The sequence below is a fragment of the Zingiber officinale genome, chromosome 9B (genome assembly GCF_018446385.1).
Source record: "Zingiber officinale cultivar Zhangliang chromosome 9B, Zo_v1.1, whole genome shotgun sequence".
NCBI classification, from domain to species: Eukaryota; Viridiplantae; Streptophyta; class Magnoliopsida; order Zingiberales; family Zingiberaceae; genus Zingiber; species Zingiber officinale.
Window position 1 is genome coordinate 31339846 of NC_056003.1, and position 27585 is coordinate 31367430.

The following is a 27585-nucleotide window of genomic DNA, read 5'->3' on the forward strand; positions in this document are numbered from 1 at the left end:
TTTTTTCTAAGCTTGATCTTGGCTCAAGTTCGATTCGAACTTTAATTCTTAAGCATGAGTAAATTAAATAATTCAATCGAACTTTAATTCTTAAGCATGAGTAAATTAAATAATTCACGAACGGTTCGAGCGTGATTCAAAAATTATAATCAATCATTTTCAGATTGTTAAAAAAAGCTCGATTTATAGCTCGTTAGAAACATAATCAATCTTGAGTTAACGATGTATTTTGATTTTAAGTTTTAATTATTAAAATATTATTATTATTATATATAGAGAGTAATGATATGATATCTGACTTTCACATATATCTAGGTGTCCGAATCACTTAGTTAAATACGGGAATCGTGTGTGATATCACTTTTTTATATATATATATATATATATATATATATATATATATATATATATATATATATATATATATTTTGTGAGTCTATAAACTAAATACTATTAAGATCGAGCTCCATTCGATAATATCTTGAGCTCAAAATTAGGTGAGCTCAACTCATTAACCTAAATGAGAGTTGAATAACTCGTGAACAGCTAGCTGTTTGGATAGACTTATCAAACGACAAAGTTGGGTCTTAAAATTGGAAAATTAAGATACCTTTTAATATTTAATATTATTTTTTAAAAGTGCTAATTTAAAATACCATTTAAATTCTTTTGTTATTGAGATATTTTAAAAATAATTTACAAAGTAAAAAAAATATTTTATAGCAAAATAATGACTTTTTTAATATTTATGAATTTTGGAATTATAATATTTTCTAATATCGTCCACTTTAATTTACTATGCCTTTACTTGTTTAATTTTTCAATTAAATATTTATTTCTTTTACTAGAAGTAATATCTCAAATATATATTTTTAGATTTATTTTTAAAAGTATATTAAAAAATATAAAAGATATTGCATGAACTGAATCACTCATAATCCCACTTTCAGTTGGCACTTAACTCACTTATCACACGCGTAATCCACCAAATCTAAAATATAATTATTAATCCAAATAATTTAATTACAGCTCTCATTAAATTAATCATTGATGTATTAATGGAGATAGGATTCTCTCTCTCTAATTTTTCCATGTCCCGCTTGTGGGCCACAACTTTTGCTGACGGTGAACACAGGAGGATCTAACTATATCCGAACAAAATTTATTCTGCTATCAATCTAAACCCTTATTCAGATTCGGTTGGATTCCGACTCCGATTGTATTGACGATGATCCCCCCAAACATGTACTCTATGACGCACAACACTCATGCTATGGAAATCTCGACTTGTGACATTTTCAATTTAATCGGTCAAAAATCCGATCCGACTCGACTCAAGTCGAGTCAGATGCATGCATCTTAGTGTGCCCAACAGATTAAAGATGCAAATGTCAATTACACTCCTGAAGTCTCAGGATTCCAACGTTTGACCACCCCTCCCACAAGTCCACCAAATCGCTGTCCGTTTAACTGCTAAGCGTGAGTGTGACTCGTTGGACGAGTCCGACGTCGACCGAGTCAAACCGCGTGCTGTCGTCCGATTTGACTCGGTCGCCGGAAACCGCAAACAACTTGCCCTTTGCCATTCACAGCTCGCGGGCATTGATTGATTGATTGAGATGTTTCCTAATTTGTCACGAGTTTTTTTACTTTTTATTTTTCTTTTATCGAAAAAGATAGAATAAAAAGTAGGTATGTGAGGGAATCTAAATCATTTAAAATATGTGTTTTTTAAATAAAAAATTATAAATGTAGAATAGAGTTAGATGCCTATTTATGATTCACAATAAATAGTTTCAATAAACTCTAAACCCTATTTATGATTATCATTAGGGATTTTTCTCTAATTTACCGTTCAATTAAATATGAATAGTAAATATTTAAATGGTATAATTTTAAGAGTAAATTATCGTAAAATCCCTAATAGTAAATTATTCTCACTCCCTGTATGTAAAAAAAATATGAAACCACAACATCAACGACCCCCCTAGAGTTGGTCCCATGGATATGAAGAGAGGTAAATATCGGTATACAGCTGAAAGCGCATGACCGGGACGCTAACTCCAAGCAATGACACCCCGAGGATCAAACCTTGGACCTCTCGCCCACGAAACCATACAGCCCCAGCTGTGCTACGCCCGGGGACCCACTCCCTGTATCTAAATATTTTATTTACTTCAACTCTCTTCCAACTTCCTAATGCACATCAATTTACCTAAGCACCCTTATTTTTAGGTTAAAAAACTCCAAAATGAGATATAATTCTTCTAAATTCAACTCATTTAAACTAGAATCTAGTATTTTTTTTTATCAAATTGAGCATGACTCCTTTTCCACCTAACCAATTGATTGGTATATTCGATTCTAGCTAAATGGTGTTAAATTTAGGTAAAAATAATGATATTCTAGTTTAAATATGCTGAATTCAGAGAAATTATACTTCATTTTGGACTTTTTTATCTAAAAAAATGAAGACAATTAGGTAAATCGATATGCATTAGGAGTTAGAAGGGAGTTGAAGCAAAGAAAAGTTTGCGTGTAGGGAGTGAGAATAAATTTTTTCTAACGTAGGGTTTGAGCACAAAATTGAATTTGTATACAGGGAGTTTAAGACTATTTACTCTAATTTTAACTAGTTTAACTAAACATTATTAACTCCATTTAGAGGTTCATGGACACACATAACTTGGTCCCCTCGGGGGTGGTGCGGTGATTAAGGTATGAGGTGTTGTTACATTAGATCATGAGATGAAAACTCAGCATATTCAAGCATGTCTTCCCCCATGCTTTGGGCACTGTACTAATGACTAGTAACCACCCATAATTTACCTCATTCGTGTTGGGCTAGGGACGAATTGGCAAAAACGTTGAGAGCAAGTGAATCGCCTTTTGCCATATAGACACGCATAACTTGCCCCGTGGGTTAGCGTAATTGATATGTATAAGTGGTTGTTTAATAGGAATTGAGTTAATTTTTAGCGAATGTAAAATATCTCGGTGGGCAAAGAGCTGTTGTGTTAGGATAAATATCCCTATGATTTATCTCCTTTCAAAGAGTGTGGAGTCGTCCTATAGGGATTGTCATGTCCAAAAGATATTCACACATCTCCATAATAACATGATATTATCTACTTTGGGTCTAATCTCTCATGACTTTGTTCTTGAGCTCTACCTAAAAGGTTTCATGCCAATAGAGATATCTTACATCCCTTTTAAACCCATGATCTTTTCAAGATATTTTCTAAATCTTTCAAATATAGAATTTTGATTAAATCCCAACAATCCTCCCCTTATGGTCTGTTTGGGAGGTGGTGAGGGAAGGGAAAGGAAGGGGAAATAAGGGGAAGAGAAATTTTGAACCTCGTTTGGGAAGGAGTGAGAAAAGAGAAGGAAAGGTAAGGAAGGGTAAGCTTTAACTTTCGTTACCCATGGAATGAGAGATTTTCTTACACCCCGAATTGGGGTGTAAGGAAGGGGAAGGGAAAACAATTTTTTTTTTATTCCAATTTTATCCCTGTTCTTAATAGTTTAAGAAATATTTCAATTTCTAATTTTATTATGTCGCCGAGTTCAATTTCCTCGCCTTCTTCACAACTCGCTTGCTACCATATTATTAGACGAGAGGATCCGACACGTCTTCTAACTGAATTAAAGGGAGAAATTATTTTTATCGTCAAAATTTAAGAGGATACCTACTATTTTTTAATTTTTTCCATTAAAATTTAATAAGTTTTTAAAGAATAGGACTTCTCGTTATCAGCGTCATCTTTCAAATTTTTTTTATTTAAGATTTGTAAAATTATTATTTTCATTATTTCTCATTTAATTACTTGATTATCGGTAATTCATTATTTTGTTATGAATAGCATAAAAAAATTAATTTTTTATTAAAAAAATAGTTAATTTAAATGATAATATAAAAAATTAATTTTATTATTAAAAATATCTAATTTATATTTATAAAATAAATATTAATATTATGAAAATTTTCTAATTTAAAAAATAAGGATATTTTTGTAACTTTATCTATTTAACCTTCATTCTCCTTCCTTTCCTCCCAAACAAAGTAACACATGTTACGTTAATGATCCTTCCATCCCTCCTAAACAAGGAGAAGTTAAATACTTTACTTCTCCTCACTTCCCCTTCCTTCCCCTCCTTTCCCCTTCCGTTAATGAACCTTCCCTCACTCGATCCAAACAAAGGGTTAAATGAAAGACCATCATTATTTTTATGGTCTGGCATCCCTGCGAGCATCCGGTCACTCTTGACTTGCTTCAGACCTTCCTACAAGTATCCGGTCATCCTGACTTACTCTAGGCCTCTTCGCAAGCATCCTTATTCAGTCATTCTGACCTGCTCTAGACCTCCCCATAAACATCTGATCACCTTGACCTGCTCCGGATCTCCTCGTGAACATTTGGTCATCCTGACTCGATCTGGGCCTCCTCGCGAGCATCCAATCACCCTGACATGCTCCGGGCCTCCCCGCGAGCATCTGACCACCTTGACTAGCTCCGACCTTTCTCGCGAGTATTTAATTATCCTGACCTGCTCCGAACCTTACCCGTAAACATTTGGTCACTCTGACTTGCTCCGGGCCTCCCGACAATTTCGTTCAAGGTCACCCCATATGCCATCTGGTCTGGACCATGACTCTGAGACCATTTATTATATCTAAAGGATATTTACATATATCTACAATGTGGGTCTAGACCCTCATGACTTTACTCTTGGACTCTACCCAAAAGGTCTCATGCCAATGAAAATATCTTATATCCTTTTAAACCCATGATCTTTTTCAAATCTTTCCAATATAGAACTTTAATTGAATCCTAATAGGGAAGACTAAGGTGACGACTTCACCTTTGCTTCAATTGACACACATAACTTGTTTCTACGGGTTGACATAGTTAGTACCTATATGAGTATTTGCTTCAATAGATTTTTTTAGTGAGTGTAAAATATCTTGTTGGATGCCTGATCTCTCCCATGCAAAGGATCATTATGTTAGGGTAAAATATTTTTATAATTTACCTATCTGTATCTCACCGTGAGATCAACGATATCTAACAACTTGGGATAAATGATATCATCTTTTATTCTAATAGAGATACATAACTTGACTTTACCTACTTGGGATAAATGATATCATCTTTTATTATGATAGAGACACATAACTTGACTCGGTGGTAGAGTGGTCAGAGAGATATGATACATGTTTTTTAGTAATTAGGGTGTATTTAGGATGATTAAATTACTAGTGAAATTGAGAAGTTCTTGAATTTATTTGATAGGAAATAAATATAAGGCCGGACTGTCTACAATAATTAGTGAGAGGGTATGATATGAATCTCTGATATATAAAAAACAATAGACACACATAACTCAGCCTTGCATACGCTTTCGAATTTATTTGATGGACGAATCAGAAGACCGTCCACTTTGCAAATTAGTCCGGCCGGCCTAAAAAATACTGCGTAATTTGATATGTGAAAATAGGCAGAAAAGGATCGAAGCTTGGCGGATTCCGGGACAGCTTCGTACTGATACGCGTAAATATCGTACCCAATATTAGACCAGCTAAGTAGTGAACTGGGGCCTACTTCGTTTAACCCAATTAAAGTGCAGGTGGAAATGTGAAGTTAGTGAAGGGGAGAGCACCCGTGCGCTAAAAGGGGAATACTTTAACCGACTGGTGGGAGAAACGAACTAAGAATCGAAGATCCAGTTCATTTTTGGACCCCCAAAAAAGGCGATTTTTTTATGGCGACTTTCCTTATGGAAGATTGTTCTTGCGATCCCGATGGTGTTCTTAACGATCTTAGATTCGATCCAGTTCGAGGGAGAAAGAAACGGTGAAAAGGCGGAAGAAATGGAGGGGTTGCCTTCAATCCGAGGCGGTCTCCTCCTTTGACCACTGCCACCCCCCCTCCTTCCTTCCCACCATCTTCCTACACCTTTCCCTCTTCTCCAATCATCGCCCCGTCGGCCCCCTTTTTTATAGGCCTCGGCTTTGCCCCCATTAGCTGGATCCATTGATGGTTGACGAATCTCCCAGATCGGAGCAGAATGGGCGTGTGCTTCTCCGCGGATTCCAAGGTCACAGGTGGCTCCAGCAGAAGCGGCAGCGGGTCGGTGAGGAAGCGGCAGGTGGAGGGGCCGCGGAATAAGGCGCCGTCGGAGCAGCCGCCGCTGCCGAAGGAGAGAGGGGCGAAGAAACGGCCCGCCGGACTGGTGGCCTGCGGGAAAAGAACCGACTTTGGGTACGCGAAAGATTTCGAGAGCCGGTACTCGATTGGGAAGCTGCTCGGGCATGGCCAGTTCGGGTACACCTTCGTCGCCACTGAGAAGACAACCGGAGAACGGGTGGCAGTGAAGAGGATAGACAAGAATAAGGTAAATCTGCAACTGTGTATTCTTGCTTGTCTTCAGTCGTTTTTCAGGGTTTTGAAGGTTTTCCGTTTTTTGGTCGGCTGAGAAATGCATGAGCATGCAATTAAAGGAGTGTGTGAAAAGGCTGGAAGAATAGATTTTGGAATTTGTTATTACATCTGAATTTGAGCACAGTTCAGTTTCCTATTGAGGTTCATACTGAGTCGGAAGGGGATTCATATCCAGGTTAGTTCCTGAAGAACGGCATACATTTTAAAGATTGTTCTCTCCCTGAACAAAAAGTGAACTATTTCTTGGAGCAATTTTCTTTTCAGATTCCGAATAACTTTTTGGTCTTGTCTGGATAAGGTGGATCACTAGCAGAATTTTTATTCTTGAAACGGTGGGATTGCCATTAGAATTGGGTGGAAAGTTGGATAATCTAAGCGGTAGCTAACTTCCTTTGTTAAGTTTGTGTATCTTTTAATGATTGATGCTTCCAACCTATTCTCATCAACAGCAAGCAAGTGCAGTCTCTCCTTGTTGACAATCATTGAGCTATATATGATGGTCCAACTTATCTTCATTCGATGAATTGTATACACAGTCGTCTTTGTTTACAGAGGATCTATTAACAAGAAGAGAAACCAAATAAAGGCAATAAAGTGATAGATGATGACTGCATATTTTCCAGAATGCGGAAACTATTGGATGATGAAATGTCATCAAGACAGATATCTACAACACATAGGATTGGTTCTAATTGATTTTTGATTGTATCTTGCTCGAGATAAAAAAAATACTCATTCTTAAATGAACGAACCTTCATTCTTTGAAAAATGTCTGAGAAGTTCAATACCTTTGATATAAATTATTTTACTAAATTTTTAGTTCTTTGGCATGCTGAATATCACTTCCCCATGATAACTATGTGATCTCCCTATGTACAACAAAGTTCTTTGGTATGCTGACATCTGAATATCATTTCCCCATGATAACTTTGTGATCTCCCTATGTACAGCAAGACTGAATCACTTGTTAGTCTTTGTAACAGATAAAACTGACTCACAAGTATGATAGTTGAAGTCCAAGTGGGTCTTGACTGATAGTTGTTCACAAGTATGATAGTTGAAGTCCATGTGGGTCTTGACTGATAGTTGCCCATCATTATCTTAACAACAAATACCTTTATAGATTGTCTCTTAGATCATGTTGTTTGATGCAAGAAGCGGATTCTCCCAGAGGACAAGCATTTTCCTTTACAGGAAGCTTATATGCTTCTTCTGCTGTGTCAGCTCAATATGCAAAATGGATTTTTGTCAATCATCTTAAATGGCTTCCATTGTCCAACAACCTGCAATTGCCAATAACCTTCAAAAATAAGTAATCCAAGCAATAAGAGGTCCTAGAATTTTCATCGATATTCTTGATTAGCAGCTGTAACTATGAGGCTATCTTTATAGTGCTGAACAGATTCATAAGAGTGAGTCTTGATATTCTTATCCTCTTTCTAGATGCAACAAACTTCAATCTTTGAGGAGATAGATCAACAGAGTTCTGCGGACTTTCTAAAATTGTCTCTGAGTTAGAACTGAGAGTCTGAGGTAGCTGGTTCAGTGACATAGAGGTGGTGCATTTAAATTTGCCAGAATGTGAAGAAGACTTGGTGAATTTATAGGAAGTAGCATTATCAACGTCCAGTTAACATCTGAATTGATCAAAAAGGAATTGAGAAGGAGAATCATCAGATCATAGGTTAGGTAGTAAAGGAAGGATCATTGGATGATTCCACTTCTACTAAATCAAAGGTTGACAGTGCTTTGAAAGATTTATGTCAAGTAATGCACAAGATAGCAAATATAAAATGGACTTGGAAAAATGATTCCTATACTCACAAGGAAACCAAGCAAATGAGGAGTACGAACTTTAGTCTTTTTTTGATTATGTGCATACACAAGAAAAGTTCATCAGTAAGTGGAAAAGCAAATCAATTTGCATTTATAAAAATTGTGAAAAAGCATATCCGGAACACTAGTGGAGATAATGTAAATGGAGATTCATCTAAGGAGCATGCAGAAATTTCTCTTTGTGAATATTTAAGTAATGAGGTTAAGCAGCCGTCAAGAACAAAAGGAAAGACCATACAATGCAGTCCCAATTGAATGATTATCCTTACACTTGGTAACACTGAAGAGTACACTCAGGAAGGCTAAAGGAATGCCATCATGAGTAGTTATTTATGTAAACCTATATAATTTAAGAGAAGAATATTCGCAGGCATTATATGTAACTATGTAAGCATAAATTGGAACACCAGATTGGGATTGCACTTACTCACTGAGATGGATTATTGTGGGAAATTAACTTTCTTTCTTACCAGATGGTCCTTCCAATTGCTGTCGAGGATGTGAAGCGGGAAGTAAGGATACTGTCAGCCCTTAAAGGCCATGAGAATGTTGTCCATTTCCATGAAGCAGTTGAAGATGACTCTTATGTGTATATAGTAATGGAGTAAGTTTCTTCAATCCTTTCTTTTAGTAGTATGTGAAATCATTATATACAAGATTTTCATGTTAAAATAGGTTCTTTTGGGTTTTTGAAATCCCTCAACTATGAATTGTAGATAAAAGATAGGAAATTCACTTTTTGCCATTTTTAGAATAAAAATTTAGCCAGTCAATAAAAATAGAATGATATCTTTTGCATGTTAATTAAAAGGAATCAACATATGCACCTGCTTTGGAGGTTAATGATACATTACAAACTGATGGTTCCGATGTTAGGCTTAGTTTTTTAACCTCCCTTTATCTAAGCATATTTTATTTTTTTTTGCATAATGATTATTCTCCTTATGTTCTTTAATGTGGTAATATTGAATGCAAATATTACCGGTAACATCTTCAATCAATAGCCTTTCTTGATAGATAGTTCCATCATAGAATATGTTTCTGTAAATCTGGATACAATAATACAAATGATAATATCCATCTGATTTCTTCTTTGATGCTGGTGTCATGTTTGTTTTTTTTTCACTTGTTTATCAGGTTATGTGAGGGAGGTGAATTACTGGATCGGATATTGTCCAAGTAAGTTCCTCTACTGTTATGAGATATTGACTCTTTGATTGTATCTTCTTGGCTCAATTGAAAAACTACTTTGCTAAATTTACATGTGTTTTCTAAACTTTTACTATGTTGTGGACTTTGGTATCTATTTTTCTGTTCTGTAGTTCAAGTGCTACACAGAAATCACAGTTCTATAGAATCTAAGAAGAGTACAATTGTTATATTTTTTTTCTAAATTGATAGTATTTTCCCAGAAAGGATAGCCGTTATACTGAGAAAGATGCAGCAATAGTTGTGAGACAGATGCTCAAAGTAGCAGCTGAGTGTCATTTGCATGGTTTGGTACATCGGGACATGAAGCCTGAGGTAAAATCTGACTGGCATATTGAACTATTCTGCCTATAGCTTGAGATCCTGTTGGAGCTCCTTTGATTTTGATTCTGAAAGGTTGACATGAATTTTTGCAGAATTTTCTTTTTAAATCAACTAAAGATGATTCGTCTTTGAAGGCGACAGATTTTGGCTTGTCTGATTTTATAAAGCCAGGTTTGCCTTATCATGTGCTTATCTCTGAATTTGCATTTTTTTCATGATATATATGTATTGTATTTGAAGAGTTCTCTAGGAACTTATACTTGCACTATCTAGGGAAGAAATTCCATGATATTGTTGGAAGTGCATATTATGTTGCTCCAGAGGTGTTGAAACGAAAATCTGGCCCTGAATCTGATGTTTGGAGCATAGGGGTGATCACTTATATTCTTCTTTGTGGAAGACGCCCCTTTTGGGACAGAACTGAGGATGGAATATTTAGAGAGGTGAATCTTCAAACTCATTAGATCAATAATTCTTCTAATTATTTGTTTATTTGAAAGTAAAAAAAAGAAAACAAAATACTACTGCTTAAGTGCTCCTTGCTTTATGAAAAAAAACCTCTTGTTGCTATTCTAAAAGATGGAACACACTACTTTTGTCATTGAGACATTTGTGTTTTATCCTTTCTGATTCAACTTCCAAACGGATTGGTTTATCAGAATTTTTTGCATTCTTCTAGAAGTCTTCTTTGCTATACTACTATGTTAATACAAATTGTTTTTATACAACTATGAACTTTCTGAATAATGGTTTTTTTTTATCCAATGTAGATCTTTATTCTCACCAAGGATTTGTTTCTCTAATATTCATATTTTTATCATGATTGCTTGGGCTAAAATTCTCCACCTGAAAAGTTATCTTTTGATTATTAGTATGTGCATATAATATATATATTTCTGGTTTGACATACAATATATTTTTGCAATGTTATCTTTGCAGCCTCGTAATTATCTGCACTGAAGAAAATATAACATTATTTCTTTTGTGTCGCTAATTGCCAACATAGGGCAACTTTTATTGTTTAATCTAGGAACGTTAATGTTGACTAAATTTAACAAGTTACTTTGATTTCTTGGATAAGGCTTGGTTGTTGTTATTGTTGTTACTTTTATTTCTTGGAATCTGAAAATGTAGATGTTGAAACACAAAAGAGTTTTGCTCCATATGTTTAACAAGTTTGTATTACTTAATGTTGCTCCATATGTTTCTGTTTTTCTCTTCTGTACAAACTATATTCTGTCTCTCTCTTTTTCCTTTTTTGTAGAATGTTTAAGTATCCTTGTTGCTGGCTTGCAGGTGTTAAAGAACAAGCCTGATTTTCGTCGAAAGCCATGGCCACAGGTAAGCAACAGCGCAAAGGACTTTGTCAAGAAGTTACTAGTAAAAGATCCACGCGTGCGACTTACTGCTGCCCAAGCTTTGTGTATGCCTTCCATCTGAATTTTTTGTTGTAGTTCTTCAGTACTATCTCCCATCTTTTCTGAAATTATGTACACGGTTCAAGTTTGACATGATGTTTAATCGTTCTGCATAGTTCTTAAATTACTAGTAAAAGATCCACGCGTGCGACTTACTGCTGCCCAAGCTTTGTGTATGCCTTCCACCTGAGTTTTTTGTTGTAGTTCTTCAGTACTATCTCCCATCTTTTCTGAAATTATGCACATGGTTCAAGTTTGACATTATGTCGAATCGTTCTGCATAGTTCTTAAATTCTAACCTCTTCACTGTTTAAGTTTCAACTTTTTCTTGTATCTGAAATGCTGTGATGCTATTGTCATTAGCTTCCATTGTTGTATCAAGTTCCCTGATTATCAATTTTTCTACTTGCAGCCCACCCATGGGTGAGAGAAGGGGGCAGTGCATCAGAAATCCCACTGGATATTTCTGTTTTATCAAATATGCGCCGATTTGTGAAGTATAGTCGTCTAAAGCAGTTTGCATTGAGGGTAAATATTTATGCCCAGAGTTTCTTATCATTTATTTTTCATAACAAAGTTTTCTAAGCCCCTAATTCTCTCCATGCAGGCAATAGCTAGTACTCTTGATGAACATGAGTTAGCCGATCTCCGGGACCAGTTTCAACTAATTGATATTGATAAAAGTGGTTCAATAAGCCTTGATGAAATGAGACAGGTTAGTCTTGGTAGACCTTTTTTGGGTGCTTTTGGAAACTTTAGTTTTTAAAATCATTATGGCATAGGTCCTAATGTTCTTGAAAATTGCCTAATATAACTTCTTGAACAAATACAACAAATGATTAGTTATATGGATTTTATTCCATAATCGAACTTCTGGAACGTACGCATGTTTATTTTCCATTTAATAGTTCGCCTTACCTTTTCCAGTAATACTGATATTTGTTGGATCGAAAGCGCTAGGAGGAGGAGGGAGGGGGGGGGGGGGGGGGGGGGAATAGCGCTCGTGACTATTTCGCGTCTCGGAATCGACTTCGTAAAACTCGACGAGTAATAAGAGTAATAAAGCAGCGGAAATAAAAGGAGAACAATCACAACGCGAACACAGGTCGTTTACTTGGTTCGGAGCCTGTGACGACTCCTACTCCAAGGCCTGCGGTCGTTGACGGCTTTCGGTGGGCAACAACTATAGAATCGATAAGAGTACAATAAGTGTTACAATTAAATGCACTAATCAAAACGTATACCGACAACAAGAGATGAAGAAAACGAAGCTCCGGGTCGTCGGAAGGTTGTCGCAACACTTCGGGATCGTGTTGTTAGCAGCTTGTCGCATAAGGATTGTTTGGATTGAGTTGTTGTGAGTGCTGCCTCAAACCCCTCTTTTATACTGTGCTGGAGGCGCCTCCAAGCCTGTCCAAGGCGCCTCCAGCCTGCCGAGTCGTACGGGTGGATCAGCACAGACCAGGTCGAACCTTATCTGGTTCAAGGCGCCTTCCAGCCTTGGTCCGAGGCGCTTTCAGTCCCAATTAAGGCGCCTCCAGCTCCTCTGGACAGCCGGCTTCGGCTTGCACCCGAGGCGCCTCCAAGTTCCATGGAGGCGCCTCGGACACTGTTCATTCGAAGCTAAATTCTAGTTTTTGGCCCTGCAAAACATGTTAGTCTACAAATACAAACACATCCTGCAAACCAGGTTAGCACATATATTAATCATGATAATAGAATATTCTGACAGTCTTCTGACTGTCCGGGTCTGACTTCGGATTTCCGACCGGTAATCCTAGGTCGACCCGACGCCTACTGTTCCCTCTGCGAGGAACGCGTCCTCACCTACTCCACTCAGGAGATTTACCTGTTGTCAGTACGATCCTCCAGATCGACTAGATTTTTGCTCGGCCCTCGATGCTTCCGGACTTTCTGCTGGACTCCCGCTTCCCGGCTCGTCCAGTCTTCCACATGGTTTGCGACACCAGGACTTTCCACCTAGGGTTACCACCCCCTAGGACTTTTGCCTAAAGCCCTCGACCCGCCAAGACTTTCCGCATAGGGTTACCACCCCCTATGACCTAGGGTTACCACCCCCTAGGGTTTTCCACCTGCCTAACTGCAACTAGGACTTTTGCCTAAGTACCACTTAGGACTTTCCTGGAAGCTCCATGAACCTTGTTAGATAACAACATAACCTTAACTTTGAATTCCTTTGCCATTATCAAAACAACGGTTTGATCGTCGGATGCTTCCCGCACCAACAATCTCCCCCTTTTTGATTATGACAACTGAAATTCAAAGTTAAGTAAAATAGATGCATAAATATTTTTCAAAGTTTAAGCAAGTTAAAAATATTTAAATGCAAGCATAGTTAAGCTAAAACTAACTTAAACTTTGTAAGACTCCCCCTTAATAAAGGCTCTCTATTTAAATTTTACTTTTGAATTTTCCTACTCTCCCCCTTTGTCATTTATAAAAAAAAACAAGTTTGAATAATTCTAACTTTTCAAATAAATTTTATAGTTAGAAAAATAGAGAATTAAATAAACATTCGGCTTTAAAGAGGGATAAAGATACTTTGATAACACTTAGCTTTTTGAAATTAATTGTAGAATTCTTAGCTAAGTGAAATAAGGATCTAAATAGATATTTTTCTTTCAACTGAGTTTAAAAGGCTACTAAAACGTTGACTTTGAAAGATAATGTTAGCCAATTTTTGAAACTTAGTTGAACTCTTTGAAAAATATGTTGTAAAATATGAAAAACATATTAAAGTATACTTTCGGTAAGTTGAAATACTTTTAAAGTCTTAGCTAAATTTTGGAAAACTAAGAAAAATACTTAGTTAAATTTTGAAAATTTGTTGGAAAAATACTAAGTTAAATTTTGAAAGTCTGTTAGAAAAATGCTTAGCTAGATTTACAAAAGCTGGTAAGAGATACTTAGTAAATTTTGAAGAGATTTGAAAGACTTTAAAAAAATTCGAAAAAGCTTTGTTGGCGAATATTTTCTTAATTTCGAGAAAGCTTTTTGAACAATAATTAAGAAAGGCTAGGGCCATTTAACAAAATATTTAACCGAATAAAGAATTCCAAAATACTTAAAGGTAAGGGAGGATTAATAGGCTTAAAACCTTAATGTTCAAGCATGAGCTGAGTTAAAGAGATTGCAAATTAATTGAGTTCTTTTAGTAAGGTATCAGAGCCCTAATGTCTAAGCATGAGTAATAAATTTAAAATTAAGCACTTAAGTTCTTGGCCCCTAGAGGACAACAACTTTCACTTGGTTAGTCAAGTTAAGTCAATAGATCTAATTAGATTTGACTAGGGCTGGATGATTTAACTTGATTAATGTAAAGTTGGTTTTTAACGCCCAGACTCACTATGATGCACAGAAATAAGCATTCTAGAGTCTAGGCTAAACCCTATGCATCTCATACCGTTCTAAGTTTTGCAAACACAAACAAGTTATGCCTAGTGTGCTTGTGAGATGCTCTGAATGAAACTAAGGGAACATGATTTCTAGGAGGAGAATCCTAGGCTAAGTCCAAATTTAAAAAACTAAGAAAACTGGGATTTTGAAAATATTATTTTTCCTAGTTTTTAAAATATAATTTAAAATTAAGCATATTTGAAGATCAACAAGAATTTTAAAGTTCTATTGTAGGAATCAAGATCTATTCTACCTAACACATTCCTATTTGTGCAGAATTAAGCAAATAAAACTGATAAGCAGAAATAAGTAGAGTGACTGAGTTCTACTAAACACTAGTACAACCAGACTAGAAAATGGAAGTATCTGTGTAATATCCAAGGTACATAAAATGATAGTGTCAAAGTGCAGGATCATCAGTTGGGGGGTCGTCAGCTGGAGGTGGTGCAAGGGGCTACTCGGATGCAGGCTGTCCCTGGCGACGTATCTCACTCCGGAGAGAAGCGAATCCTGCAGCTATCTCGGATTGTAGGGACCGGAGGAAGCGATGGCTATCTAGAACAGCCCGTTGCGTCTTAATGGATTGAATCTCGAGCCGAGCGAGTCTGTCCTCGACGGAAAGTGGTGCCGAAGTCGAAGGTCCGACTGATGTGGAGGGCCCGGCAGAGGTGGAAGGTAATGGATCTGTGAAAAACTCCTCGGCTAAGAAGTCGGGCCACTCCTTTCCGTCGCCCGGTGCATCCTTGGCCTCTGGAGCAACAGGAGCAGCGACTGGCTGTGGCCGGCCCTTCCAGGCTAGAATCCCCTCAGCGGTGACCTCTATACTGGCTAACCGAAGACTACGCTGTCCTAACTCGTCGTATAGTGTAAGGGGGATAAGTGTCCCTACGGCCGTGTCTATCCTAAGGGAGGAAAAGATCTGAGTCAAGATATGGCAGTAAGGCATGTGCACGTCTCCTGATGTGACTGTACTAGATGCATGTATGATGTTATGGAACATATGCAGTGCAATATCTGTATCTAAACGCTGACTCAGGGCGTACAAAAAGAATGAGTGAGAGGATTGCATCTTCGTGACGTCACGAGATGTGATCGGCAAAATGCATGCTGTCAGGACTCTGTACATAACGTAGTCCTGAACCCTAAGAAGAGTTGACTTGAACTCAGTCAGGCCAAATGGTCTCTCCTCCCCGAAAAAGTGCAAATAGATGGTGTCTAATGTGATATGAGAGTAGGGATCACCGAATGGTAGATTTCTACCTGGGTAGCATAGGAATGTACATGTAGACTCCCTAAGCTCTAAACTTGTACGAATCAGGGAGGGGGTAAATTGGATGTCTGTTCCACCGACTCTGGTGGAATACGTACTATCATCAACCTTCTCGAGGTTGTGATAGAACTGTGCACATAAATCCTGGTTTACTGTATTGTTGCAGTAAACCAATTTCCCTAACTGATAGTATTCTATCATCTGGACCGCGGGGTGACAGAACTGGGCAAAAAATGACCTACCTACATACCTAGGTTTAATGGATTCAAATGTAAACCTAGCAAAGTCTACCCTATGCCGCTCAGAGGGGAATCTAGGATCCGTAGAAGGAGTCCTAGCCGGTGTAGGATCAGCATGTCGGCGTTTTCTGATTTATGCAACATATAACAAAAAATGCATAAAAATAACATATAAGGACAATAGGATGATTGAAGATATACCTAGGAGGCATTGTAGGATGTTGAAAGGAGTTTGAAGGGGTTGAAGGCGCCTTAGAGGGGAGAAATCGCCTCGGCAGCGCGTGAGGAAACGAGCAGAACCGAACAGAGAAAGGTTCTGTTCGTGGTGAATTTAGATATTTAAGGCGCCTTGAACGCTTTTTAAGGCGCCTTGAATGTTCCATTAGAGGCGCCTTGTAGACGGTCCGAGGCGCCTTAACTGAAGTCGGCGGGACTTTTCCCGCCGTTTTCTAGGGCGCCTCCCTTGTATAGGAGGCGCCTCCGAGAGTCTCTACGGTTTTTTTTTTAATTTAATTTTGAAAAAGTTAAAATCTTTAGATTAATTTAATTGTGAACAGGTTTTTTAAGTTAATTTGATTTTGTAAAAATTATTAATTTGATTTATGCTTTTAAATTTTAATTTTGAAGAAATTATTTAAGTTAATTAAACTTTTGAAAAAGATTAATTAAATTTTGAAAAAGTTATTAATTTTTGAAAAGTATTAACTTTAATTAAGATTTTGAAAAAGATTGATTAATGAAATTTTGAAAAATATTTAAGTTAATTAAATTTGAAAAAAGTTAATTTTTGAAAAATATTTAATTAAATTTGAAAACTATTTAAGTTAATTAAATTTGAAAAATATTTAAGTTAAAAAAATGTTTAAGTTAATTAAATTTTGAAAAGTGTTTAAGTTAATTAAATTTTGAAAGAATATTGAATTTTGAAAGTATTAAGTTTAAATTAATTTTTGAAAATATTAAGTTTAAATAAGTTAATTATGTTTGAAAGATATTAAGGTTAAGTAAATTAAGTTAGTTTAAATTTGAAAAGTATTTAAGTTAATTAATTTTGAAAAATGTTTGAGTTAATTAAATTTGAAAAATATTTAAGTTAATTAATTTTGAAAAATATTTAAGTTAATTAATTTTGAAAAAAAAATGTTTAAGTTAATTAAATTTTAAAAAAATATTAAGTTTAAAAAGTGTTAAGTTAATTTAATTTTGAAAAAAATGTTTAAGTTAATTAAATTTAAATTTGAAAAATCTTAAGTTAAGTAAATTAAGTTTAGAAGGTATTAAGTTAATTAAGTTGAAAAAATATTGAGTTAAGTTAATTAAATTTAAATTTGAAAAACCTTAAGTTAAGTAAATTAAGTTTAAAAGGTTTAAGTTAATTAAGTTGCAAAAAATATTAAGTTAAGTTAAAAAAAAATGTTAATTCAATTTTGAAAACGTTAAGTTAAATTTGAAAAAATAATTAAGGTAATTAATTTTGAAAAATATTAAGTTAATCTTAAAATTTTAAGTTAATTAATTTTAAAAACTAATTAAGTTGATTAATTTGAAAGCTTTAAGTTGATTAAATTAAATTAAATTTTAATTTCAATTTAATTTTAATTTAAATTAATTTAATTTTAATTATAATTTAATTTAATTTTAATTTTATTTTATCCTTAGTCATCTCACCCGATCTAGATTTTCAATCAGGGAATCCTATAATATTGTGAGATGAATTAGGTTCAATTTTAGGGTTTGGTTTAATTTTGTGTTAGATTCAGGTTTAGCTTTGGGTTCAACAAATAGGTATTCTTTAGATAAACTTCTGGGCTATGGTGAGTCACAAGGACATCATTAAAGTAACCATGCCTTCGAGGTTTTCCAAATAGTCCTACCCATTGAACTTAGTACAAAACTTTGGTCTAACTGATTAGGATCTATAAAGGGTAGCTTCGGTCAGTTCCACTTAGCCAAATGCACCAGGTCGAAGCCATATCTTCCTAGACATGCGATGACTAAGCTTCCCCAATGTACTATCATCCAATACTTCACCAGTACCGTGAGTCAAGTTAAACCTAGCCTTTTTATTCTACCCTTAATTACCCTGCTGGGTAGTCTACTCTTGGTTACCCTTGTCGGGTAGATTAAGTTTTGGAGGTGCCAACTATTCTGGAGCCTGCCCTTGGATTTTTAAGATTTTGTAAGAATTTAATTTATAAATTTGATTTAAATTTTGAATTAATCTGAATTTTCAATTTGAATTTTATTTAATTGAATTTTAATTTTAATTTTAAATTTAATTTGATTTAATTTGAATTATATTCTTTTTATTAATATAGCCTCGATACGGTCTATCGAGGTAATGTATTTGATCCTTGGGGATCTAATATTGACCAAGTCCAGCTTGATTGATCAGGTTGGACTTGGGTACCCATGCTTGGACTGATTTACTATTTGGTCTGTTTACTAAGGATAAATAAGATTTATATTTCCTTTTGGTTTTATATCCTAGCCCAGTTTTATTATAAACGACTCTTTGTGTCCCAAGAATTAGGTCAAGTTTCTTGGAGCCCAAAGAAAACCGTTCTAACATTTTCTCTAAATCCTTGACCTGAGTTTTCAGACTAGAATTTTCTTCCTCAAATTTTTGGACTTGAGTTGAACTTTCAGTCTTAACTGGGTTAGGCAAGGTTTTGGAGTTAGTCACTTCTTGAAGGACTGCTACTTCCTTTAGAAGTGACTTGACTCTAATATTCGATTTTGCTAATTTGCGTAATAAATAATTAACTAAATTATTTAGGCGAGGAATACTTACAGCGGGGTCTGGCCCTTCGGAAACGGATACGGATCCATGGCTTCTTTCCAATTCTGCTTCCGACTCGCTTTCGCTCTCGGACACATCGATCTGGTCCCGGGCCATCAGTGCGAGGAGACTCGTCTGATCGAGTTCGTCGTCGGTATCTTCTGAGGACGATTCGCCCCATGTCGCTTTGAGGGCCTTCTTCCTTCACTTCTTTGCGTCCTTCTGATTAGGGCAGTTGGTCTTGATGTGCCCCTTCTGGTTGCACCCGTAGCAGATCACCTCGAACTTAACTTTTGAATTGGGTTGAACCTCCTTAGATTGTACTGCCTTTTTTAGGTCTCTTTTGTTGAAGGCCTTCTTCTTCTTGTAGAGCTTCTTCACGAGGTTTACAAGCTCGGTTGTCAGTTCATCGTCCTCATTGTCTGAGTCGGGTTCTTCTTCCGACTCGGGTTCAGTTCTTCATCGTGATCTAGGTTCGCGAGTTCTGCTGGTACCTGCAAGCAAAGCTACACCTTTCTTGATTGGCTGTGCATTAGTCTGCTCATGTAGTTCAAACTCAGAAAATAATTCATCTAATTTTATACAAGATAAATCTTTGGAGACTTTGTAGGCATCTACCATTGATGCCCACAATGTACTCCTTGGAAAAGCATTAAGAGCATACCTGATAATATCTCTATTTTCGACTTTTTGCTCGATTCCGTGGAGGGAGTTGAGGATGTCTTGAATATGTGCGTGGAGTGTACTCGCCGTCTCACCTTCCTGCATCTTTAGATTATATAGTTTATTAAACAATAAATCACGTTTACTTATTTTGGTGTCTGAGGTGCCCTCGTGCAGTTCTATCAGTTTCTCCCATAGCTCCTTTGTAGTTGAAAACTGACCAACTCTGTTGAGCTCCTCTTTGGTCAGGCCACATTGGAGGGTGCAGGTCGCTCTGGCAACGACTTCCACCTTCTTGATTAGGGTGGGTTCCTATTTTTCGCAGGGTGTAGGCTTGCCGTTTTCGTCGGTTGGTAGTTGCAATCCAGTCTTGACGATCATCCACGTCTTGAACTGGATTATGAGGAAAGTTTTCATTCGTCCCTTCCAGTATCCGAAATCTTCTCCGGTGAAGAGCGGGGGACGAACGGTGCTGAAATCCTTTTGTTGGGCCATCGATAGTATGCAAAACAAAAAAAAAAAAATAGAAGAGATGTCCCAAAGCTAGGTCTTGGATTAGCAGTGCGAGAAATAAAGTTAAGATTACGAGCTCGAGTGGTGTTGCACCAACTTCGAGCAAAAACCGATTCGTAAAATGAATTAGAATGTAGCTATTAAGCTAGATTCTAATTGACTCCGTAAAATCGAAAACACCACGAAAAAATTGCGTGATTGGTGGTTGCACCAAATCAACGCGACCTTGCTCTGATATCAATTGTTGGATCGAAAGCGCTAGAGGGGGGGGGGGGGGTGAATAGCGCTCGTAGCTATTTCGCGTCTCGGAATCGAGTTCGTAAAACTCGACGAGTAATAAGAGTAATAAAGCAGCGGAAATAAAAGGAGAACAATCATAACGCGAACACAGGTCGTTTACTTGGTTCGGAGCCTGTGACGACTCTCGTTTACTTGGTTCGGAGCCTGTGACGACTCTTACTCCAAGGCTAGCGGTCGTTGACCGCTTTCGGTGGGCAACAACTATAGAATCGATAAGAGTACAATAAGTGTTACAATTAAATGCACTAATCAAAACGTATACCGACAACAATAGATGAAGAAAACGAAGCTCCGGGTCGTCGGAAGGTTGTCGCAGCACTTCGGGATCGTGTTGTTAGTAGCTTGTCGCAGAAGGATTGTTTGGATTGAGTTGTTGTGAATGCTGCCTCGAACCCCTCTTTTATACTGTGTTGGAGGCGCCTCCAAGCCTGTCCAAGCCTCCAGCCTACCGAGTCGCACGGGTGGATCAGCACAGACCAGGTCGAACCTTATCTGGTTCAAGGCGCCTTCAAGCCTCCTCAAGGCACCTTCCATCCTTGGTCCGAGGCGCCTTCAGTCCCAATTAAGGCGCCTCCAGCTCCTCTGGACAGCTGGCTTCGGCTTGCACCCGAGGCGCCTCCAAGCTCCATGGAGGCGCCTCGGACACTGTTCATCCGAGGTTAAACTCTAGTTTTTGACCTTGCAAAATATGTTAGTCTACAAATACAAACACATCCTGCAAAACCAAGTTAGCACAGATATTAATCATGATAATAGAATATTCTGACAGTCTTCTGACTGTCCGGGTATGACTTCGGATTTCCGACTGGTAATCCTAGGTCGATCCGATGCCTACTGTTCCCTCTGCGGGGAACGCGCCCTCACCTACTCCACTCAGGAGATTTACCTGTTGTCAGTACGATCCTCCAGATCGACTGGACTTTTGCTTGGCGTTCGATGCTTCCGGACTTTCTGCTGGACTCCCGCTTCTCAGCTCGTCCAGTATTCCACCTGGTTCGCGACACCAGGACTTTCCACCTAGGGTTACCATCCCTTAGGACTTTTGCCTGAAGCCCTCGACCCGCCAAGACTTTCCACATAGGGTTACCACCCCCTATGACCTAGGGTTACCACCTCCTTGGATTTTCCACCTGCCTAACCGCAGCTAGGACTTTTGCCTAAGTACCACTTAGGATTTTCCTGGAAGCTCCATGAACCTTGTTAGATAACAACATAACCTTAACTTTGAATTCCTTTGCCATTATCAAAACAACGGTTCGATCGTCGGATCCTTCCCGCACCAACAATATTCTCTATGACATATTATGTTACAAGATTTGTGTGTGTGTTTGCTTATGTATTAGTTTTTTAAAAAAAATGTATAATCTTTGCATCCTGATATGCAAGAATAAAACAATTATTTGTTAATATTGTGGATCATTGCTAACCAGTTTTGTTGCAGAATGATATAAAACTTCATTTAGTTTGTGTTGACTATATAATGAAATTGCCTATTCTTGATGCACACATGTAACAATCATCGTACATAGATTTGTCACTGTCAGTCTAAATAAATGAATTAATCTATTAACTTGTTAGGCCTTAATCTATTAACTTGTTGGGCCTAACTAATAGTGTAAAATGCTTATGCTCAAGTAAATAGTAATTCAGTCATTTAAACCTATAAAGATCTTTTCTTAGCCACAATGTCATGTGAGACAAAACTATGGTGTTACAATCTCCCTCATTTAAAGCTTAGACTTTGATGTGTTCATCACCTACTCATAGCCTAAAATTATTCCTAATGATGGCATATGAGGGCCAAGTAGCTCTTCTCACATATTCAATCACATATAGGATTAACTTATTTCTATCATACCGTAATATGGCAAACCATTGGAATAAAATAATTAACTAATTAACTCTTTATACACTGAGTATAACATGACACTACAATACTACAATACTGTATGGCCCATGTTCTTACCGGTGGAACATAGTGACCATTTCAGTATACAATTTCAGACTGCTTTTGGTGTTTGAGATCAGGGATTTAGTCTTGTTGAGGAAAAAAAAATATCAAAACGATCCTTTAAATGCACTCTTAAGGCTATAGATTTATTGTGACAGATAACAAGGAAACCGTGTTTACAGATTTCTGATGGTCTTGTTGGAACCTATGCTAATTCATGTGTTGCATATACAAGCTGTTGAATCTCAAGGATATTCTTCTCACTCTTTGTTTTGTTTTGTTCAGTTTCAGACTTTGTCTCCTGTGACTTTTGCAATTTTCACAAAATTTTGACAAACTGAGTGAGTAGCGTTGATGTGATTCCTATAATACTACATGCTTAGCAAGGAAGATTTAGAAGCTGAAATTCCTAGTCACTACACTACTGGAACTTGAATTCACCACTACTTTCTTGTTCTGATTTTGTCTATAGAGATTGATCTGGCTTCAAGTAGAATTTTGTTCCTCTAACATTTGTCTTGATTTTTGCACTGTGTATCGATTTAGAAGCTGAAATTCCTAGTCACTACACTACTGGAACTTGAATTCACCACTACTTTCTTGTTCTGATTTTGTCTATAGAGATTGATCTGGCTTCAAGTAGAATTTAGTTCCTCTAACATTTGTCTTGATTTTTGCACTGTGTATCTTTGCTCCAGTGTTCAATGTCTACAGTGTTAGACAACATATGGGTGCATGGTCATTGCATAAATTAAAATCAATTTGAAAATATATGCTCTATAACCCTGCGGTTTATGGTTCTTTGGTCAGGCTCTTGCAAAGGATGTGCCTTGGCGATTAAGGGGGCCGCGTGTACTAGAGATTCTTCAGGCTGTAAGTCTCATAGCTCAATAACATTATAGTTGTGGCTGCTGATTCAGCTGCTGTTCTGCTCTCTGTGTAGAATTTTATATCTAATGCCGATATGATTCAGCTACCGTCTACTCCTCTACAAATTGCTGGTAGAACACATGTAGTTCTTTTATCCAGTTCTCTGTGGAATAATATGGACGAGCAATATTGATCTTCTTGGGCTCATTGTTAACTATGCTTGACTATGTTTGCGTATGATATTGTCATAACTTGTTTTCCTAGTCACAACGAAAACTTTGATCAGGTTACTTTTCTTAAAATATTTCTTCTGAAATTCTATATTACTGCATCATTAAATTTGATGACTGTGTTTATGGAAACTGGAAACAGTTTTCTATTTTCAAAATTTTTATTTCTCAACACTTTTTTTATAATATTGTTTTCTCGTTCTTGTGGAAGAACAAGCATTTTTTATGTAAAAATTGAATCACTAACATATTTCCTTTCCCATGATTATGAACAGAAGGGTGAAACTAAACCCAATATAGACTTGTTGGGGCCTACTGCCCTAACCCAAAATTCTTGAAATCCATGACTTCTATTGTCAAGAAGTTATCATATATGTCATAAAAACAAAGAGTCACTTCGACTAAACCCAAATTAAAAGAATTTCTATTTATTATCCTTTTCTTAAATCTGTGTTTGCTATTTGGGTGGCTAGTTCTTTAGTTTACTTTTTGTATCACTTCAATATTTGATTAACACTAAAACTTAACTGATTATCTATTTCTTAATCTATCTGTTTCCATATTTTATTTGCTATTTGGGTGGTTAATGTTTTAGCTTCCTCATTGTATAGCTTCAATGTGTGGTTAACACACTAAATCTTAACTGATCTCTATTCATCATCCATTTCTAATTCTCTACTTCCCTATTTTTTTTTTTTTGCTATTTTGGAGGCCAGTGCTATAGTTTACTCATTGTGTAGCTTCAATTCACGATCGACATGCTATAAATGTCAACTGATCTCTATTTATCATCCATTTGGTAGATATCTGCTTCCATATTTCATTTGCTATTTGTGCAGCTAGCGCTTTAGTTTTTTCGTTGTGTAGTTCATTCGAACTGATAATCTATGTTATTCTGCAGATTGATAGCAATACCGACGGACTTGTTGATTTCACAGAATTTGTTGCAGCAACTTTGCATGTGCATCAGATGGAGGAGCACGATTCTGAGAAGTGGCGCGTCCGATGTAAAGCGGCTTTCGATAAATTTGATATGGATGGAGATGGATATATTACACCAGAGGAACTTAGAATGGTAAACCCGTTTAGCATTATAGTCTCTTACATAAGTTCGCAGTTGCCACAACAACATATGCAAATCGTTTGCCAACCTGCTTATTTGTTAGTTCATTCGTCAAATAAAATTCATCAATCAGTCCCAGAGTTTGGGGGATCGGAAGTTGAGTGAAAGGTAGGATCCTTAGTGAATTTTTTCGAAGTCACAAACTATGTGATGTTGTGGTACCAAACTATGTGAAGTCACAAACTATGCTCCCATGGGCGTGGTGCAGTGGTAAAGCACTTGGGGGAACGAATAGGAGGACCATAGCTCGAATCCCAATAACGATGAATATTTTGAAGGTTGCCTCTAAGTGCAAAAGCTGTGCTCTACCTCGAGGATTAGTTGAGCGAAGCTTGGACATCTGGTTTATTAAAAATAATAATAATGTCAGATTACTCTTAGAGAGCATGATTAGGATTTAGTAGTACATTCTAACAAATGTATGAGGACCAAGACTCGAACGAGACCCTTTCTAGTTATGAATTCCATGTTCGAATTGCTATATTTGAAAATATGAATCTAGGCCTTCTCCAACATGTACCAAAGTACCCTATTTTGTGTCAAAATTTCATGCAGAAAAATGATCAAGATGATGCCAATTTAACCTAGATGTTACCGCCAAAGAAAAACATTTATGTGAAAAACTTGATGATAAAAAATGGGTATTTTGGTACAACGGATACGAGGAGATTTGGATTAGCCATTTTAGGTTAGGATGTTGAACATGGAATAACTACACTCCGAGCTTTGTCCCCATGCATCTTGTAGAGCGTTTTGCGATGAAAAATTGTGTAATGTGGTAGAATGTCTACATCTTTTTATTGTGAAAAGATTTTGTGTTTGTTCGAGTGGGTTTCAAACCGTTTTCGATTTTTTTTTGTTTTCTTGTAATAAAACTCACGCTTAAGAATCAATTTTGATCGCAGCATACCGGGTTGAAGGGCTCAATTGAACCATTACTAGAAGAAGCTGATATAGACAAAGATGGCAAGATCAGCTTGTCGGAATTCCGTAAGCTCTTAAGAACCGCAAGCATGAGTTCCAATGTTCCTAGTCCATCTGGTGTAAAGAATCCCCAAATTTTCTAATTTGATTTGTCAATAAGGGAAGGTTGGCAGATGTAAACGTTATATTGTCTTTGCCTTGCTTTGGTTACTATGCTCTATATCCCTCTCCCAATGTTTCTCGGGCTTTGTCGGGAGTGATGTGGGCAATGCTTATTCTCGCCTTTACCCGTGTCAGTGTTGCAATCAGCTATAAGAGCTAGAGATGGCGAGAAGAACATCGGTAAGAACTATGTGAAAGGTCTACAATTTGGATGTAAAAGAATTTCATCACACGGTTTGTACATTAGGTTACTCAATGATTTCATGTCGTTCACCAAACTTATTGTGTTATTGTGTATATGCTTGTTCAAGTTCAGCATGAATAGAACATACTTATACCTGTTCTAGTTAGTTTTCTTAATAGTTTTTTTGTTTCATTTTAACTTCTATTTGGATCTTTGTTTCATGTACCCATAAATATCCAATGACAAAACATCCTATACATAGACAATGGTCATCAACAATAATGGCGGCAAATGCGCAACTACAATCGGTGCCTGGCTTGGCACTGAACAAGCTCTCTGAATAGTCCACAACCTTCCTCGAACTCATCCTAAACCACCAGAGGTGGACCTCCAACACTTAAACATTTTGATCGACCCCTTCTCTCCTCCTAAACTCTCCATCGTCGTCCAACCATTGAGATACACCTCTCCGTTAGATCTTGTATAAGTCTAGTGAAACGAAGTAGAACAAGATTATCGTGCGACAAGTTTGTGAAGGTCATCTATCACTAAGTCCCCTCCAACGCCTGAACCCATTGGCCTTCCTTTGCTTAAAATCCTACTTCATTCGTTAGACACACCACTCGAATCTCCACTCGATCGAAGTGAAGAGCCCTACCTCCAATTCCAACAGCCATGGCGCCTCCTTGTCTACATTGGTGACATAATTACTATCAACATTCGAGAACTTTCGTAATAAAACATTTACTCTTAACCACCTTGTCTACATTGGCAACATAACTATTACTATCTGATAAGAGGTATTCTTCATATGCCACGTGACCAGTAAAGTCAATAAATATATTAAGGGGGTGATCAAGGCAATAAGGAAAAATTCTGACTCTTGGCTACAACTCCTGGCTGCAACTCATGATTCCCAACTCCCGGCTACAACTCCTAGCTGCAACTCATGACTCCCAACTCTCACCCGCAACTCCCGGTTGCAACTCGTGACTCCCAACTCCCGACTATAACTTTGGGCTACAACTTCCGGCTATCGCGTGACTCCCAACTCCCAACTCCCAACTCCCAACTCCCATTGACTACTTGGGAGAGTTGTTATGAAAGAGGAATTGTTGACCCCACTCACATTATTGTTAGGACGGCAAGAGAACGTGGGCAGTTGTTTCGGAGTTAATGGGCAGTAATGACCCTTTATTATGGAGAACATGGTAACGTCCGAGGAAAATATGGAGACGTGATAAGAAGGATCTATTCCTATAAAAAGGAGGTACTACAAGGAAAAGGTATACACATACTTTTTCTCAAAACCCTAATTTTAGAATATTTCTTCCTCTTCATCTTCAAAAACTGACTTGGGCGTCGGAGTAACAACGCCGGGAACCTTTCCGACCATCTCCCTAACCCATTCTTTCCTCCTAGGCCACGAGATGACTATTCCTATACTCTTTGCAAGTCAACATCAACAACACCTCACTGGCAAGTTGACCATCTGCGATCTCAGGCAGGATCAAATTGACACCTTCTATGGGGAATCTAAGTTAAGAACTACATTGAGGCGTATTGAGATGGATGACACCGGAAGATTCAATGCCGAGGCTAGTGAAAAGTCAAATATTATCACCAGCTCGTAGCGGCCACAGTCCAGGCGATACTATGGGGGCAAACTCAACTACCAATGCCCCCATGCCCTCCACCCCCCAATGAACAACTGTCTTAACCTC

At 37.2% G+C, this 27585-nt stretch overlaps 1 protein-coding gene across 1 annotated transcript; it reads left to right on the plus strand.

Moving 5' to 3' along the window:
- The first annotated feature begins 5696 nt into the window (after positions 1 to 5696).
- LOC122025583 (calcium-dependent protein kinase 18-like) lies at positions 5697 to 26027 on the plus strand. Its single transcript, XM_042584414.1, has 12 exons — positions 5697 to 6399; positions 8756 to 8886; positions 9420 to 9461; positions 9695 to 9806; positions 9908 to 9986; positions 10089 to 10258; positions 11112 to 11238; positions 11646 to 11761; positions 11841 to 11948; positions 23179 to 23241; positions 24370 to 24543; positions 25497 to 26027. The coding sequence occupies exons 1-12, from the start codon at positions 6073 to 6075 to the stop codon at positions 25656 to 25658; spliced, it is 1611 nt and encodes a 536-aa protein (XP_042440348.1). The 5' UTR covers positions 5697 to 6072; the 3' UTR covers positions 25659 to 26027.
- Positions 26028 to 27585: the final 1558 nt, after the last annotated feature.